At 34.0% G+C, this 19,919-nt stretch overlaps 1 protein-coding gene across 6 annotated transcripts in view; it reads right to left on the reverse strand.

Annotated features, from left to right (window-relative positions):
- PPFIA2 (PTPRF interacting protein alpha 2) overlaps window positions 1–19,919 on the reverse strand; it is a 516,520-nt gene that overhangs the window by 338,101 nt on the left and 158,500 nt on the right. For 2 of the 6 annotated variants that reach the window (XM_010383665.2, XM_010383664.2), the window contains exon 1: window positions 15,835–16,256. The exons of the other annotated variants lie outside the window; for them this stretch is intronic. In XM_010383665.2, coding sequence (XP_010381967.1) covers window positions 15,835–15,915 — 81 coding nt within the window. In that variant the 5' untranslated portion in view covers window positions 15,916–16,256. Of the gene's footprint in view, window positions 1–15,834; window positions 16,257–19,919 lie in introns of those variants that run through there. 6 annotated transcript variants of the gene reach the window in all.

The following is a 19,919-nucleotide window of genomic DNA, read 5'->3' on the forward strand; positions in this document are numbered from 1 at the left end:
CTATTGCGAGCCTCAACTGAACAGTGTTTTAAAATGTATAAAATGCTTTCCAATATATTTTCTCATCAACCTTGAGAAATATGTTTACTATTTTTATTACTTTAAAAATAAACTGAACGTTGGGGAAATTCAATATTTGCATATTCACATGTTTCAAGTTTAGATATAAGGCTGAAATTTGTATCTCCTGCTCCTTGCATTTTGTAGTCTGCCTCATGTAGAAAATCCCCAGTATCAAGATTTGATTAAGATTCCATCTTTAATGATTACTTTACTCCAATAGTCATTAGTTCATATTTATATCCAATTGAAACATCTTGTTTTCATTCACTTTCATGTATTCCCACAGGTTTCTCACCAGACATGATGAACAATAATAATGTATTCAAATCAAAGGATATTGCTTTTGAATAGATGGAATTGAGTTTCTCTTCCATGTTCTTTTCCTGAGGCTACATATTGTCTGTGATTTTCTCCATCCTTTCTTCTTAAGATCTAGTTTTCACTTAGTAAATTATGTTGGCAGCATTTCATATTAAATATTTCTCTATATTTTTTGAAAATGTAATATACTAACTGGCTATACTAATAAAATTAGATTAATGCAATGTTAAAAATCAGGCTAATTTTCTAGGCCTGTGATTGTATTTGACCTTTCCCTACAAAAGCACAAATTCTCCTATTTTAGTTTAGCTTATAAAAAAACTATGACTGTCCCTCTCATCATTATCTACAATGGTTGATGTGCTCATATTTCTTTCAACACATGTTTTATACTGCTACTTAATACATGTTACTAGATATATGCAAAGTTAAAATAAATTTGGGGATTACTTAATAGTGCAAAATATATTAACTTTATTTCAGTTACGATATTTTACAAGGTAAAAAAAATCTTCAACTTTGTATTACCAAATAACATCTATTCTCTTCACATATATTTTTGGAGTGCCACATATGATGAAATGTCCTGAGAATCATCATTGAATAAAATACATTTTCTTGGAATTTATGTCTGTAACATGGTACTATAGCAGCATTAAGCAAAGTATAATTTTCTGGGGAGTTTTTCTATTTTGTTTGAGAAGTGAAATATATTTTCAATAAAAAATATCACTTCCTGTGTTCATTACCTAAAGACTAACCCATATTCAGTCAGTTCAACATTACTCATTAAAACCTTGAATTCCTTGCCTCCTTGATATTTTGTGGCATCTGCCAATACGTATTTCCATTTCAATTCTGTTTAGAAAGATAATCACAGAAATCTACTTAAAAGACAGCTACACATCTATGCTTCCAATTGCACCTTGACTCTCATTGCTGCTAACATCTATTATCCCCCCAAAAGACATTATTTCCGATATTTCCCATTCTTCTAAAGCATGCAACGTCATTCCTGTGTCATTTACTTTTGGTAAAGTCATTAGGATAAAGTCATTTTATGTGAACTGTTTCAAAATGCTTTCTATCAAGTTTTATTACATCTCTTTACCCATCTTCTCTTTTCCTATTTTTTTTTTCTAAGACAATGAAGCATTAGTCACTACAAGGTTTATGTTCCAGCTCTTAACCTCACCCTTTTCAAGTTCTTCAGTTTTCTCTTCCTTCTATCAATTAATACAATAAAGATCAAAGAAAATACATATTTTTCTTCTTGTCATGCAAATAACCTAGAAGAATATTTTTAAAAAATAAATATAGGATGTTTAAGATTTATTAAAACAAATTGACCATTGCCTTTTTCCAGTAAACCATGCTAAAACAGAAACTAGCCTGTTCTAAGAGCAAGGCTCTTAGCTGACAGAGTATTTCTTTTTTATAATTACCACCACCAATGAGTTGTACTGAATGAGTGTGTCCATTTGTGCATAACACAACATGGAGACAGGGAATGGCATCACTAAAGACCTGGAGACCTAGGGTCCACAGCATGTTTTAGAACTTCAAGAAGGTAAAGAAAATGAAAATTCTAGAGAATGTATGCCATGGAGAAGCTCTGTCTAGAATGGTCTCTCAGTTCTGGCCCATTGGCCAGCCATAAACCATGGCTGGTATGCACTTATTAATAAAATACTTCTTTACTTGTGTTTGTGTAATATAATTGTTTCAAAATTCCTCATGACTTTTTAAAGAATAAAATTCTTCCTCAAATTCTTTCTCAACTGATACATTTGGAATTAACTGATTCTTTCAGCGCAATATAACTGCAACTTACAATCGTCTATTAAAATATTTATTTTAACCTCTTATGCTTTACAAAAACTGCTTCCTGAAAATATACTTCACATCTAAAGTAAGTAAGCTCTTGATAAGTGTTTCCTGAATGAAATAACAGTGTATGCAAATATTTGAACTATATTATTGCTAAGACATGTGATTCCTTATATATTAAATATTTAACATTAAACAAAATTATATTAAACAAATAATGTAGACAGTGATAAATTATAACGCTTGAAATACAGTGAACGTATAATATTTTATTTATGATGCCATATATCATTTAGGACTTCAAAGATGGCTTCTTTTTCAGCAGCTGTGTAACATCAACCAACTGTGACACCAACGGCTTCTTATAGTCCTATTATAACCTCAAAGTTGGATCCTTTTAAAAAGAGCAGAATACTAATGTGCCAAAGAAGACAGAAATACAGGATAAAGTATAAAGTATGACACAGTTATACATCGCCTAATGACTGGGTTGTGTTCTGAGAAGTGTGTAATTAGGTGATTTTGTCATGTGAACATCATGACACAATACACAAATCTAGATGGTGTAGCCCACTACACATCTAGGCTATAAGGCATAGCTTACTGCTCCTAGAGCACAAACCTGTACAGTACATTATTGTACTGATTACTGTAGGCACTGTAACATGGTAGTAATTGTATATCTATCTATCTATCTATCTATCTATCTATCTATCTATCTATCTATAAGGCCTATCAAAAACATACAGTAAAAATATAGCATAAAAGAATAAAAAATGGTACACCTGTATAGGGCACTTACCATAAATAGAGCTTACAAGACTGCAAATTGCTCTGGGTGAATCGGTGAGTGAGTGTTGAGTGAATGTGAAGGCCTAGAGCATTACTGTACACTACTGTAGGCATAGTAAACACTGTACACTTGGGCTACACTAAATTTACAAAACATTTTTTTTTCTGCAATGATAAATTAGCCTTAGCTTACTGTAATGTTTTTACTTTATAAACTTTAGGTTATTTTTTTTTCTTTCACTTTTTGACTCTTCCGTAATAATGCTTAGCTTAAAATACGTAAACACATTGCATAGGTGGACAAAAATATTTTCTTTCTTTATATCCTTATTTTATAAGTTTTTTTCATTTGAATTTTTTTTAACTTTTTAAACTTTTCAATTAAAAAATAAGACACAGACATGCACATTAGCCCAGTCCCACACAGGCTCACGATCATCACCATCATTGTCGTCCATCTCCACATCTTGTCTTACTAGAAAGTCTTCAGGAAAAATAACATCCACAGAGCTGTCACCACCTATGATAATAGTGCCTTCTTCTGGAATACTTCCTGAAGTACCTGCCTGATACTATTTCACAGTTTAGTTTTTTTAAATAAGTAGGAGTACAGTCCAAAATATCAATTAATATATAGTATAGTAAATGTATAAACCAGTAACATAGTTGTTTACTATCATTATCAAGTTATTATGTACTGTACATAATTGTATGTGCTATACTTTTATATGACTTGCAGCATAGTAGGTTTGTTTACACCAGCATCACCACCAGCATGATGCATTGTGCTATGACAATATGATGTGTATGATGTTATGATGGCTATGACATTATGATGGCTATGATGTCACTATGTGATAGGAATTTTTTCAGTTGCATTGTAATCTTACAGAACCACCATTATATATGCATTTTGTCACTTACCACAATGTCATTAAGTGGTTGTATGACTGTATATACGAACATTATATTGTAGTTCAGAACTGTTGCTTTTGTGTTAATTTTATTTTGTAGAAAACAACCAATAGATACAATGTTTTCTATGAATCATGTGTCTTTTCTTCACCAAAATAATTACAATCAAGAATATTTAAGATACAATAATTAGGTTATGTTCATTGCTTCCTAGTGTCATTGTCCAGTTTTCTATTTAAAGTTGCTAAGGTTTGCTTTTTGATATAATTTAAAATATTGGTTTGTGATATTCTTTTAACATGCCAGTAATAGCACTGACTCTTGTTGACTCCCAGTGACACAAATTTATTTAAATCTTTACATGTTGTATGCAGCACTTAGCATATAAAATCAGATATTATCTTTTAATTTGTAGATACAGTAAATTATATTTTAAAATTAGCTAAATTCACAAGTTGGTAATTTTAATGTACATATTTATGCATATAAAACTAAGATGATAATAAAAGTCATAACAAAGATTCAATATGGTAAACTTCAAAATGAATTATATAATATGATTTAAAAATACACAAGAAATGCATTTATAAAAGAAATACAGGGAGACTTCCAAAAGGATACTTAGTATCGATATTCTGAAAACTTATATTATATAAGCATAAAATAATTTATATATTATAAGGACCTTGACAAGTCAATATATTTTACCAAGCTTCCCTAATTTATATGTAAAATACTTAAAGTAGTGCCTGTGCTCACTTAACATTAAATTTCTCTAAATTTAAGATGAGCCAATAAAAATATTATTTGTAAAATAAATTATGCTATTATTTAAAAAGTACATTCATCATTAAAACAATAGTTAATCCTGAGTGAGTTCCATCTTTATTGGAAGTAAACTTTTACAAGATTCCATACATATTCCATTAAGCTTTTAGAATAACCTTACAACCAAATATTTTTATTATTTTCCAATGGTTTAGGAAAGTAAAAATAGATAAATAATTTCACTTGCTTATACTCACACTTTAGCAAATCGTAGAACCTGTTTTTGAATAATGTATTTAATTGCAGTGGTCACTGATATTGTTTGGATCTGTTTCCCCATCCAAATATCATCTTAAATTGTAATCCTCACATGTAGAGGGAAGGACCTGTAATTCCCATGTGTCGAGGGAGGGGAGTGATTGTATCATGGCAGCAGTTCCCCCAATCCTGGTCTTGTGATAGTGAGTTCTCATGAGATCTGATGGTTTTATAAATGCTTGAGAGTTCCTCCTTCACACTTTCTCTCTCTTGCCCGCCACCTGTAAGACGTGCCTTCTTCCCCTTCCACCATGATTATAAGTTCCAGAGGCCTCCCTACCCATGTGGAACTGTGAGTTAATTAAACATCTTTTCTTTATAAATTACCCAGTCTTGGGTAGTATTCTTTATATCAGTGTGAAAGCAGACTAATACATGAATGCTCTTAACTACTATGAATTTTTTTAGAATAATTCTTGTTATTTGTAAAATATTTTGAAAATATAAAAGGAAAAAGCAATAAAAATGACAGCAAAGTTAAATATGAACTAGAATTAAAAGTAAATTTGGAAATAGAATTATGTAATTGAAATTACCCAATCTATAATATTGTCTGTATGTATATTTAAAGTCAAAGCATTTCTATTTATCTCTTTGCACTAGAGAACAGAATAATATGCTATTGTGACTTTTTGATAATTTTCCTTGCAGTAACTCTAAGATCCTTGAGTGCAGAGGACTAGTGTTTTTCTCAACATGGTTAAAATCTGACATAATGGTGCCTCACAACAAGGTGTGTCAAAGTTAGAAAACTAATTTTAGTCTAAAATTTAAACATTGATTCATTTATTCATTCAAAAAGCATAGAAACCTTCTGTATGACAGACATTATGCTAGGTGTCAATAAAAACGTGAGCAGTTAAGTGAAATAAATTATATGCTCTCCAGGAATAACCAGTCTAGTGGTGCAGAGAGACAATTGAAAAACTAAGTGTAGTATAATAATGCAATACACATATCTTCATTATGGTAAGGAAGTATAAGAACAGGAGAATTTATCTTGAATTAAGTTTCAGGGATAATATTCCAGGATGGGATTGAATGGGAATATAAGCTTCCAAAAAGCATTTATAAAATAAAGCTAATACACACATTTGGGAGAGTATCTAACTTTAATTAGCTCCAGGGGTAATATTCAAGGAGGGGTGATAAGGAAAACAACTTCCAAAATGTGCTTACAAAGTGAACCAAGCACACATACTCAAAATAATGATAATTCTGTGTAAGTGAATGTGTCCATTCCCCACCCTACTCCCAATCTCCTCATTCTCTGCTAAAGCCATTTCATCTACTTCCATAGATTCCTCTACCCAGTAAGCAGATGTCTCCCGCATTAACATCTGCTACTCAGACAGACCTCTTTTCCTGAGAGTCAAACCTGTGTTTCCAGCTGTCTAATCAGTCTGTTCAAAACTGAACTTAATATATTGTTTTCCAAACAGTTCCTTCTCCTTATTCCTCTCTCCTTCACTACAAATATTAAAGGTAAACCTGACCTTTCCTCTTTTGCCTCTTACAATATTCAGCAACTTAATAAATTATTTTGAATTATATTTATTATACCTATTAAATATTTTTCACTTTATCTTTTATTAGCGCACATCCTTGCCAACTCTAAAGTGATCTATGGACCATACCATACCACTGAAACCACTGTTTCAGTAGCTGCTTTATTGGACTCTTTCTAGCCACCTGGACTGTACTCAGTGCATTAAATACTTTATCTCAAGGACTTCCCAAGTCATTTCCCTACTTCCAATTTCTTTCTCCTCCATATGATACCTGATACGTAGAGTTATTTTAGCTAGGTATAAGTGAAATACATTTGTATGCCTAAACTTGAGAATCTTAAAAGCATTTATGTGATTTTAAGGAGGTTGCACTAAATCAGGGTACCAGCAATAACTATATGACACTAAGTAAGACATTCTTATTTTTAATTTGTAATAAAATTCATCACCTATTTACCAATCATGGTTTTGTATTAGGCACTCTGCTTGATGTCTGTGAATCAACAATGAGAATAAGGACACAGCACCTGCCTCATGTAAGATACAGCCTAGCTAACTTCTATTAGGTAGAGACTTCTGCAAATGGAAGAGTTATGACTTCCTATTGATTTCTATAGTTTGTATCACTGATAAATAGAGCATTCTTAAATAAACAAAGGGGTGTATTTATGACAGATTTTTTCCTTGAGTTGTCCTTTATATCTTTCAGTGCAATTTCAGGATATAAGTTTATTGGCAATTTGATTATAATAAATACGTATTTGCAACTAGGAAAATACTATCAGTAAAGATTAAATGAGGGAGTGTAGTCCAATAAAAGCCTTAAATTTAAAAATCCAGTGAGGCAATGTTTTGAAGCTATGGAGACAAATTTCTGTAAATGTCTAACAGATCAACAGTATTGGAAATTACATAGTTTAGAATACTTTTGTTGCTGCATGTAATAATTAACAGTTTAGGCAGCAGAATATAATGGAAAGAGCATGAATTTTTGTGTTTTATAGCGCTGGATTCAGACAGAAACTATATTACTCCCTCTTTGTATTATTAAATGATGATTTGAGTACCTTTATGGACCTTCATTTTTTCATCTCTAAAGTGGGAAATCATGACAACTCATCTGCATTTTTTTTAAAGCTACTGAATTGTTCCCTCTGTTTTAGTACAATTCCCAACCAAGGAAACATTCAGTATTCTAAAAGCAAATCCAAGCTTTTTTTTACTCCTCCCTGAAAATTCTTAAATCCAAAGTCCAAGGTCTTAGGTATTACAATTAAAGCTATCTTTGTATTTTGGAGGTTGCATACTTTATTTTTAGCCATTTCCTATCTCTAGGTTATGTTCCAGTTATTTTAAACATCTCTTGTATTATCTCTGCCATTTATAAGCATGAATGCATACAATTGGGTGACAGACCAAAATAATGATTCTCTCACTTAGCTGGGAAACTCTGCCTATATTACTAAGTAATTTTGGAGCTAAGAGGTATTTTGTATCATCTATATAGCATTACTTTGCCTTCATTAATTTTATTTGAACATATAACACATGCCAAGCATTCTGAGAGGTATTTTCAGATAAATTTAAAATGTATCAACCATAAGAAATTATATGGTCCTCCAAACAATAGAAAAAATAATGGCAGACTCTTAGGTAGTAACAAAATGATAGAATATAGAAAATCTTCTTTGATGAAAAGCCAGAATTACCTCAACCTCATTTGATTACAGAGATACGGTGCTAACCACATACTAATTACCAGTAGTATATTTTTTCTCTTTCTCTTTTTTCTTTTCTTTCCAATTTTATTTATTTATTTATTTATTTATTTATTTATTTATTTATTTATTTTTGAGACAGGGTGATAGGCTTTGGCCGTGTCCCCACCCAAATCTCACCTTGAATTGTAACTCTCACAATTTCCATGTGTTGTGGGAGGAACCCCGTGGGAGGTGATTGAATTATGGGGGTCTTTCCTGCCTTGTTCTCATGATAGTGAATGAGTTTCATGAGATCTGATGGTTTTAAAAATGGGAGTTTCCCTGCACAAGCTCTCTCTCTTTGTCTGCCACCATCCATTTAAGATGTGATTTGCTCTTCCTTGCCTCCGGCCATGATTGTAAGGCCTCCTCAGCCATGTGGAGCTATAAGTCCATTAAATCTCTTTTTCTTCCCAGTCTTGGGTATGACTTTATCAGCAGTATGAAAACGGACTAATACAGTAAACTGACACCACGAGTGGGGTATTGCTGAAAAGATAACCAAAAATGTGGAGGCAACTTTGGAACTGGAAAACAGGCAAAGGTTGGAACAGTTTGGAGGGCTCAGAAGAAGACAGGAAAATGTGGGACAATTTGGAACTTCCTACAGACTTGTTGAAAGACTTTGACCAAAATGCTGATAATGATATGGACAATATTATCCAGGCTGAGGTGGTCTCAGATGGACATGAGGATCTTTTTGGGAACTGGAGCAAAAGTGACCCTTGTTATGTTTTAGCAAAGAGACTGGCGGTATTTTGCCCTTACCCTAAAGATTTGTAGAACTTTGAACTTGAGAGCAATGATTTAGGGTATCTGGCAGAAGAAATTTCTAAGCAGCAAAGCATTCAAGAGGTGACTTGGGTGTTGTTAAAGGCACTTAGTTTTAAAGGGAAACAGAGCATAAAAGTTTTGAAAATGTGCAGCCTGACAATACTATAGAAAAGAAAATCCCATTTTCTGAGGAGAAATTCAAGCCAGTTGCAGGAATTTGCATAAACAACAAGGAGCTGAATATTGATCCCCAAGACAATGGGGAAAATGTCTCCAGGGCATGTCAGAGATCTTTGTGGCAGCCCCTCTCATCACAGGCTCAGAGGTTGAGGAGGAAAAAGTGGTTTCATGGGCCAGGCCCAGGGTCCTTCTGATGTGTACAGTCTAGGGACTTGGTGCCCTATGTCCCAGCTGCTCCAGCTGTGATTAAAAGGAGCCAAAGTTCAGTTCAGGTTGTTGCTTCAGAAGGTGGAAGCCTGAAGCCCTGGAAGCTTCCACATACTGTTGAGCCTGCAGGTGCACAGAAGTCAAGAACTGAGGTTTGGGACCTTCTGCCTAGATTTCACAGGATGTATGGAAATGCCTGGATGCCCAGGCAGAAGTTTTCTGCAGGGGCGGGGTCCTCATGGAGAACCTCTGCTAGGGCAGTGAAGAAAAAAAATGTGGGGTCAGAGGCTCCACACAGTCTCTACTGGGGAAATGCATAGTGGAGCTGTGAGAAGAGGGCCATTGCTTTCCTCCAGATCTCAGAATGGTAGATCCACTGACACCTTGCACCGTGCACCTGGAAAAGCCACAGACACTCAACACCAGCTCATGAAAGCAGCCAGAAGGGAGGCTGTACCTGCAAAGCCACAGAGGCGGAACTGCCCAAGACCATGGGAACCTACCTCTTGCATTAGTGTGAATGGATATGAGACATGAAGTCAAAGGAGATCATTTTGGATCATTTGGAGCTTTAAGATTTCACTGCCCTGCTGGATTTCAGACTTGTATGAGGCCTGTAGTCCCTTTGTTTTGGCCAATGTCTCTCATTTGGAATGACTGTATTAACCCAATGCCTATACCCACATGGTATCTAGGAAGTATGCAACCTGCTTTTGATTTTACAGACTCTTAGGCAGAAGAAACTTGCCTTGTCTCAGATAAGACTTTGGACTGGGGACTTTTGAGCTAATGCTGAAATGAGTTAAGACTTTGGGGGACTGTTGGGAAGGCATGATTGGCTTTAAAATGTGAGAGCCTGAGATTTGGGATGGGTCTGGGGAAAAATACGGTTTGATTCTGTCCCTACCCAAATCTCATCTTGAATTGTAACTCCCACACTTCCTACATGTTGTGGAAGGAACCCAGTGGGGTGTGATTGAATTATGGTGGTGGGTTTTTCCTTTATTAGTCTCATGACAATGAATGAGTCTCATGAAATCTGATGGTTTTAAAAAGAAGAGCACAAGCTCTCTCTTTGCCTACTGCCATCCACTTAAGACATGACTGCTCCTCCTTGCCTTCCACCATGATTGTGAAGTCTCCCCAGTCACAGGGAACTGTAAGTCTACTAAACCTCTTTTTCTTCCCAGTCTTGGGTATATCTTTATCAGCAGCACGAAAACAAACTAATATACCGGGTACCACTCTGTCAACCAGGTTGGAATTCACTGGTGTGATCTTGCCTCACTGCAACCTCTGCCTCCCAGGCTCAAGCTATCTTCCCACCTCAGTCTCCCAAGTAGCTCTGACCACAGGTGTGCACTACCATGCCTGGCTATTTTTTTTTTTTTTTTTTTTTTGTATTTTTGGTAGAGACGGGGTTTCTCTGTGTTGCCTAAGCTGGTCTTGAACTCCTGAGCTCAGGAGATCCACTTGCCTAGGCCTCGCAAAGTGCTGAGAACACCATGCCCAGCTAAGTATCTTTTTGAATAAAAATTCTTCATGCAATTGAGATTTTCAGTTTACATATTAGTCTCCTATTTCAGGTGCTAATCCTATCTGCCAAGTATGAGACTATATACAAATAAAAATTTAAAGTTCTCTTGGTAAAATAAGAAAACCCCCAATTAATAAAAATGGTAAAGCGGTATTAAAATCATCAAAAAGGCTTTGGCTAGCTGCCATAGAAATATTAAAAACCAATAAAATTAAAATTTTTCCTTGGTCACTGATGTATCTGTTACATATTTTTAAGAATCTTACTTTGTGTGGTACACAAGCAAATGTATATTTATACATCTTTAGATACTGTCCCTATAATAAATAGTTACATCTCACTAACTGCCTATATAGTTAAAAGAAAAATAATTTGTTGCTTACTGTGTTAAATGTTAATAGGTAAATCAATTATTTTTGAAATATATTTTCCACCTTACAGAAATATTGTCAGTCTTCATGTATGAGGAACACAGCATAATAAAATGGTCTTGGGGATTATAACAAAGCATAAAATTTGCTTTGGTAGCAGTATGAACAAATAAAGAGGATTTTTTACAAAAGGTATTTAATACAGTGTACAGGAATGGGTGAAGGCTTCATGGAGGAGGCAGCATTTGAGATAAATATTTAAGAAAAAATTTCCAGTGGGCACTTTGAGTGAAGAGGCAAAGACAATCACACAGAAAAGCATGCAAGCAACTTTCTAGGAAAGAAAGTAGAGTGTCTGTCCCATATCAGGAAAGTATTTTTTATGCCAAGCTGGGAAGATAATTTCTATATTTTAAGGCAGGAATCCCAACTGCTGGTACTGGTCCGGGGCCTGTTAGAAACCAGGCTGCAGAGCAGGAGGTGAGTAGTGGGCAAGTGAGCAAAGCTTCATCTGTATTTATAGCTGCTCCCTGTTACTCACATTACCGCCTGAGCTCTGCCTCCTGCCAGATCACCAGTGGCATTAGATTCTCAAAGGAGTGTGAACCCTATCGTGAACTGTGCATGTAAGGGATCTGTGTTGCACCTGCCTTACAGAAATCTCATGCCTGATGATCTAAGGTGGAACAGTTTCATCCTGAAACCGTCCCTTCCCCTCCCCCTCTCAGGTTCATGGAAAAATTGTCTTCCACAAATCCAGTGCCTGGTGCCAAAACGGTTGGAGAAGAGAAGTATTTTAAGCACAGCAGCAGCAGGTTACTGTGTTTCCATACTTACAGTAAAGCTTCTTTCTCTTGTTTTCAGTAGGTATGAAGAGTTAGCCACTTTTATACATAGTTCTGACATAATGTTATTAATGCTAGGATTCAATGGCTAAACAAATAAATAAATATATCCTAAACAGAAATACTTATTCTATGGGCCCAGGAGATACAATTCCTTCTATCAGAAATTAATCCTTTGGTTTGAAGAAATGGGTTGCAAACTTCACTTTGTTTTATATGTGATAGTCACACATTGTTGTTATGTATGAAAGTTTTCACAGAGCACCCATGAATAAAAAATGTAAATCCAGAATTTACCACCAAATGTAGAGAAACTTTGTGAGCCACAAAAGAATGTTTCTTGGCATGGTGAGGTGGATCAATCCTGTAATTCCAGCACTTTGGGAGGCCAATGTTGGAAGATTGCTTGAGCCCAGGAGTTCAAGACCCTGGAAAATAGAGTGAGACTTCCATCTCTACAGAACATTAGAAAAGTAACTGGGTGTGATGGTGTGTGCCTATAGTCCCAGCTACTTGTGGGGCTAAGGTGGGAGGATCGCTTGAGCCTGGGAGGCTGAGGCTGCAGTGAGCCTTTATTGGGCCATGGCACTCTAGCCTGGGCAACAGAGCAAGAGGCTGTCTAAAAATAAAAAATAATAATAAGAAGAAAAAAAAAATTTCCCTACTGTTGCTAGCAACTACTGACAAACTCCCATGAAAGTTTAGGACTGCACAGATATGGTTTGAAAACAGGTGGGTAAAGGTATTTAATTTCTAGGAAATGAAGGGAGCCATGGTGGTGGCCAGGACCTCTGGGAGGAGGAACACATTAAGTCATGATTAACCATTCAGTAGGGTTAGTAGAGCAAATAGATGGTGTTATTTACAAAGATAAAGTTATGAAAGAACAAATGTAAAATCATGTTGAGATATCATTGTTATGGACCTAAAAGTTACAAAATTCACCATATATATATATATATATATATATATATGTTTGTTTATTTTAAAGTAGGTTTTTCACTTGTATATATTTCAGTCCCACAAACTGACACTTCTAATGCATAAAAATACTGCAAATATTATTTTCCTCTAGTAGCTTTTAATTTTAACTTTTGTCAATTAAAGGGCATTTTAGAAACTACACTGTAGAACTTGACTTTTGATGAGAAGTCATTCATTAGACATACAGTGCAAATTGGGTGCTGGCATCATCCAGGGTCCAGGCACCTCTGAGTAGAAAACTGTAGGCACAAGTATATTCACAGTAATATAAAAGTGATGATTCACACTTAAGGGAATTAGTTTAAATTAAGTGTTACATATTCTATTAAAAAAGGCATATGTGCATGCTTAGAAGTATGAATGTGTTTGCCTAAATTAAAGATGCAATGAAAAGCAACGTCTTGTGCTAAGAATATCCTTCAAGTTCTTATTTGTTGCCTTTTCTCCTTTGAACTACTTAGGTCAAATGCATTCTAAATCTTACTCTTAAAATGTGATAGCATACCATGTCAGAAAAAAAATGACAGGACAGTTTGGATGTTTAATGAGAAGATGGAACTAAAACGCAGTATTATTCATGCTAAGCTCTCTTAAATATATTTGCATATGTTAACTCCTGTGCTAGAATTATTTTAAGGAAGTAAGCATTAAAATCCCAACTCCTTGATGCAGAATCATTTTAGAAGTACATTTACGCCATTTCATAATGACAACCATTTTTGAAAATTTAATCATTTTCTCAAAATACAGTTTTTGACAAATGGTCTGTTACTTTACAGCATCTCATTTGTTTTTAACAGCATTTCAACCAAAGAAAATATGCTGCCTCAATATGGGTTAATGTATATAGGTAAGAAAATCATTTAATTCTTTATAATCAATATATAATTCTAATAATAATTCAGTATAACTGTAATAACCATGTAATTCTTTCTTTTGGAAAAGAAAAGCCAAGAGTTGACTATTATATACCTTAACCTTTGTGCTCTAAAAGCCATCTTTATCTCTTTCTTCCACCAAAGGCAAAAACAAACAACAATAGCAACAAAAAGATAAACATCAAAACTTAAACACATATTGTGTTAGAGACCTCAGGATCAAATATTTTAGGAAATTTAAAATGTAGGAGAACAGAGTTTATGTTTGGCAAAATTTATATCTTATCTGAACTCCTAAGGTTTTTACAAGAATATGTTATTATCAACAAAAAGGGGGTAATTAAAAATTGTACCAGTGTGTTTTCAAAGAAAGTCACCTGCCAAGAAAGGTGTCAGTAAGATCTTTACTGAAAGAATTGTAAAAAGCCTCTGTCATGACCGAGCATATGGAATGAACTGATCCTTAAACTTTAAGAGACTGAAGTAGAATACCTAATGTCAAATGCTACCCAAAGAGTCAGCTGCAGGATATTGTAAGAGGTGTTCATATCTCAGTGTACAGAGGAGAAAAAAAAAGTAATAATTCTGTACAACCCCAGGGCACTTGCATTTTGAATCACTGCCACAATAAGCAGATCACCACTAGGAAGAGAATATATTTTGTAAAACCACAGACTTGCACTATCAGTAGACATCAGTGTAAAACAAAAGAGGCAACAGAATTAAAAATAGAAGTATAGAAAAAGGAGAGAGAAAGAGTAATTCTATCTACTGCCTACAGTTTGCAAAGGCAAGAGACTTATAATTCAGATGTGCATTGATTTAGAGACCCCTTAAAAAAATTCTGACTATCTCTATTATATTAATTATCTAGGCCTTTATACTTATCTTTTCCAAGTATGGTATAATTATACAGCCAAAATAATTCAATGTCAGGCTGTTTATGTTTCCATAATGTAAAATATACAGGGAAAAGAATTTCATGTTCCCTTTTCATGTAACGATGATATGACTGAATTACAAAGTAAACCTTAGTAATGAAAGGCACAATTTGAAGATAAAAATAAGATAGAATCTGATCTAGTTTAGACCTAGCCATTTTCTAGACTGATGGTTGATTTAGTCACAGGCAATTGAAATACATTTAGTAGGTAACAGCTTTGTAACTCACATTTATATTATAAATCATTTTACTTTTCGATAACACAGAAAATCCATCTTAATGAGTTTCTACTCTATTTCAAATTGGAAAGCATGCTAAATGTGGTTCTTAAACCTCCTGTATTGTTTATTGCCCTTATGTTATACACATGAGAAAATTAAATAATGGGAATTATGTTAAACTGTGTATATGAAATGCAAAATATTTTTCTAAGCCAAGAGGACTTAGTTTGCAAAGTTCATAAAATGTTTTAATTTTACTCTTTCTGTGATGCACAAGGAAAGTAACTCTACAATTTTTACCATATTATAACCATAAATAACAATATCAGGAGACACAACACATCTCATAAACCTTCAAGGATGACACTGTAGCAGATCTAAAAATTCCTGTGGAAAATTGTGTTCACTTTTTTTTTTTTTAATTCACAGAGGCTCTTAATGCCATCCTATATCCACAGTTTAAAGTAGATTAAATTAACATGCACATTATTCATTCCATACATTCTCTTCAACACTTCCACCCTTTTTAAGTCTTTCTTCCTTTATACAGCCCTTTATTAAAAGTTTGACAATACATTAACTTCCTAAGTAGTGAAGCCATTTAAAGCACACTTACTTGAAAAGTGTAAAACCGGGTCCCATTAGGAGGATGCACTTTAGGGGAGCCAGAAACGGTGTTCATATCCGAGAAAATCATTTCTGATCACAGAGACAATATAATCCACAAGGAGCTACAGATGCAGAGCAGAGAGCTTAGCGTACAGATAAATCCGTGCATGCATTGAGGGAGACTAGAGGGTAAAATGAAATCTGCCCCATCCTTCTTAGATACACAGTGATAGCATTTTGAATCTTTCTTCTACATTTGAAATCTTAGCTGAAAGATCATCAGCCACCGACCTTTTGTGAAGCTAGTTCTTTAGAACATACAATGTTTTTTAAAAAAAATTAAAAACACAGAAGGAAAAAAGCAAGAACCAACGATAAATGGAGCTTGTGCAGAATCTGGCAGTGCTGTGGACCTGCCCATCTGTTCTCAGTGATAATCACCTCCCTCCACCACAGTCTAGCAGAGTGATTATGCTAAATATCCTGGTTAACCAATAACATACAGTTTCATTTCAGGGAAGCATGCACAGTGTATTCAGAGGACCTCTTCTGACTAACCTGAAGTATGTTTCATATACTGTTTAAAGCTCTATTTAGTAACAAATTGCCGTTTTATCACTCTTATTTCTGTATCTTTCTCAATGTTTTAGTCACTCCCAGACTTTTCAACAAGATGTGATTTTTTTTTTCAAAGAGTTCTTTTATAATTTATAGATCAAAGTATATTACAGCTGTTACAGCTGGCTGGGACATTGAGAGGCAATAGCATACAATTCAGTAAGACTCTATATACTAGGAGTACTATCAAATAAAATGTACCACATATTTTCCACTTTTCTGAACTGCTATAGAACATCATGAATACATATGTAATTATTATTATCATCTCATTTCCCCCATCTTAGCTAAAAAAACATTATGTTTGACAATCAGTGCTTCAAAAAGTACCACACATTTGTTTTAAATAGTCATAACCTTATTTCATATACATATATACACACAAGAATTAATAAAAAATATTTTATACACATGAAGATTTTCAACTCAAAAATCCAAAAATAGTGAATGCAAACATGTAAGTTTTGTTGCAAACTATGTTCTTTTTGTATATCTTTAACAAATTCTTCAATTTGTATAAAAGATCATATTCAGATGACTTGACAACTTTTAGAGGTAAAAATAAATGTTCCATTTACACATGGTTCAAATGTGGAGACTTCAGTAGGATAGGAAACAGAATAACCCAAAAGTGATGTCTTTGTGAATGTATCTAAGATGACACAGTCATACATAATAAAATCCACCTACTTTAAACCTGAAGGCTGTAAATGATGATGATTTACACTTAAGACCTAAATTATTATTCATTAGTATTTCTGATTCTCCAATTACACATGAAATTTATAACATCAATGGAAAGGATGCAGAACGGTGATCCTCAGCTCCTTAGATGGAACTCCTACATTCTGATAAATTATGTGTATAGGTTATTATTTAACTAGCAAACTGCTAAATAAACCAGAAAATTATTTTAATAAATTTCAATTTGGGAATAATTTCAGATTTATAGAAAATCTGCAAAGAAAGTACAGAGAATTCCTGTATATCCTTCATTCAGTTTTTCTAACTGTTATCTTGCATTACTGTGGGACAATTGTCAAAACTAAGAAACTGATTTTAGTGTATTATTATTAACTAAACTCAATACTTTACTTGGATTTTACTAGTATTGCCATTAATGTGCTGTTTGTATTTTAGGTTCAAATTCAGGATACCATATTTACTTAGTTGTCATGTCTCTCCAGTTTCTTTTGGTGTGTGACAGCTTTTCTTTGTTTCTCATGACATTGATGGTCTTGAGAAGAATTGGCCAAGTGTTCTGTAGAATATCCCCCAATCCCATGAAATCATACATGCTTGCCTGTTTTCATCCTGATTACACTGGGCTATGAATGGATAAGCACACCACAGAGGTGAAGTGTCCTCAATCACATCATATTAGTGGTACATGACATCCACATAACATTATTAATGACATCAACCTTTGTCATTTGACTAACAAAGTTTTTGCCTGGTTTCTCTAGGGTAAAGTTACTATTTCCCCCTTTCCATACTCTATTCTTCGGCAAGTAGTACACCCTCAACAGAGGTGGTAATAGTGGGTGAAATTAAGCTTGGCCCCCTGGAAGAGAGAGTACCGACATATATTAAATATATTTCTCCTGTAATGGCTGGCCTCTTTTCCTTTAATTATTTACTTTTTCAGTTATTTACTTATAACAGTAGAGAACCATGTATATTTACTTTATACTCTTGTTTGTAATTTAATATTACATAATTTAGATTGTTTTTCATATTGTCCCAGCTTTAATCATTGGTAGCTTCTTTATTTCAGGTTGTCTCCTGTGTCCCTTGACATGCCCCCATCCATTTGTTTTTAGAGCACTCAATGATTATTTTTAAAAAATGGTTTTCTCTTGCATAAATCACTTATGATTTGCTGAAGCTATTGATTTCCTTAACTATAACTCTAACTATTATTGTGAATAAACTTGAAAAATTATGTTTTATTTTCCAGTATTTTAAAGCAGCTATATTATTCATTTTTTTAAATTAATATTTTTCCTTCTGATATCTTAGCCCACATGGGATTCATTCACATGATCATCAAATTTTTAAAATGACTTTATAGATTTACTAGCTGTGGAAATCAGTTATATATGTGAAATATTCAAGATATATGTTAGGATCTAACTTCCTCTTGTGGTTAGCGGGGCCATGTAACTCATGTTCCCCAGAGAGCTATGAGTAGAAATAATCTCTCAAACAGAAACCTCAAGGTTCTTGAGAGCCAAGTTTTGAGAAAAAAAAGTTTGTCAAATAGATTTTTACCATGCAAATATAAACTCTATGTACTTTAATATTTACCTGTCAACTGGGTCTAACACAACTGAGATCAGAAAATTCACCAGATTCCTTATTATTGTAGAGGAACTCATAAATCAAATGTTTTTGGTAAAATATCACATATTCTTAATACAGTCCCATGCATTTGCTGCATTTGCATCAGCCAGCAAACTATTTTATTTTAACTGGGAATGATGAAGCCTTCCAGCCAATAAGAATACACTTTATTTTTCATATTTCTTTGGTGGGAGAGGAGAGGAAAGTAGTATGGGTTAATGTTAAAAGAGGCAGGAGGGAGAAATAGTACTATTAATATATAATTATTTTAAGTATAATGCTTTATTCTAAAAATTATTGAAATTGCCAAAGTATACAATTTTTCCAGAACATTTTCTTCCTATGACTATTTTTGATAATGTTATCTCGTAATTCTAAATGGCTATTTGGAAACATCTCAACTTTCCCTTCTGCCTGGTAGCAATAGGGAAGGTGTTATCCAGGTCTAAAAATTGCCAAGATGTAGAATTCTTCCATGTCCATTGTGGCTGAGGCCAAAGCTTGTATATCAAGGTATGATCCTATCATTCTCATTCTGAAAGCCATGAGTGTTGGAGTTGCTGGAGGATGGAGAAGTGTCTGTCTCATTAAAAAACACATCTCTTTAACTCATATTAATTGCCTAAAGGAAATAATAAGTATTTAGTCAGGGACATTTGACATATATATATATATATTTTTTTTTTTTCTGTAGGAAAGCCCCATTCAGTCAGGCACAAGAAGTCCTGATGGGCAGGAACTGAACAGTCTTGGAGCAGGCTCAGAGCTGTGCTAAGTTCCATGCCTAACATTTCATCTAGTACCGTACTTTCCAAACCTGGTTGGTTTGTAAGCTTAGGTGCATACAGTTTGAAAAACTATGAAGCCTCTCTTTGTCAAAATTTAAATACTTTAAAAGACTTAAATTACAGTACATCATAGGTATTGACAGATGATACTCATTTAAATGCATCAAATGGAATAAAGATGATCTAGCAATTTAATGCCCATCTTCTATTAAAAAACTAAAGAGCTCTTAGAAATGGAAATTTTATAACATCCTTTTTATTCTTTCAACTTTTTTTCCTTTCCTCCTGCACACAATTTTATTTTACTATATTGTAGTATCTTTCCATATTGTGTGCCTTA

This window comes from Rhinopithecus roxellana, chromosome 10, assembly GCF_007565055.1.
Source record: "Rhinopithecus roxellana isolate Shanxi Qingling chromosome 10, ASM756505v1, whole genome shotgun sequence".
Lineage (NCBI taxonomy): Eukaryota > Metazoa > Chordata > Mammalia > Primates > Cercopithecidae > Rhinopithecus > Rhinopithecus roxellana.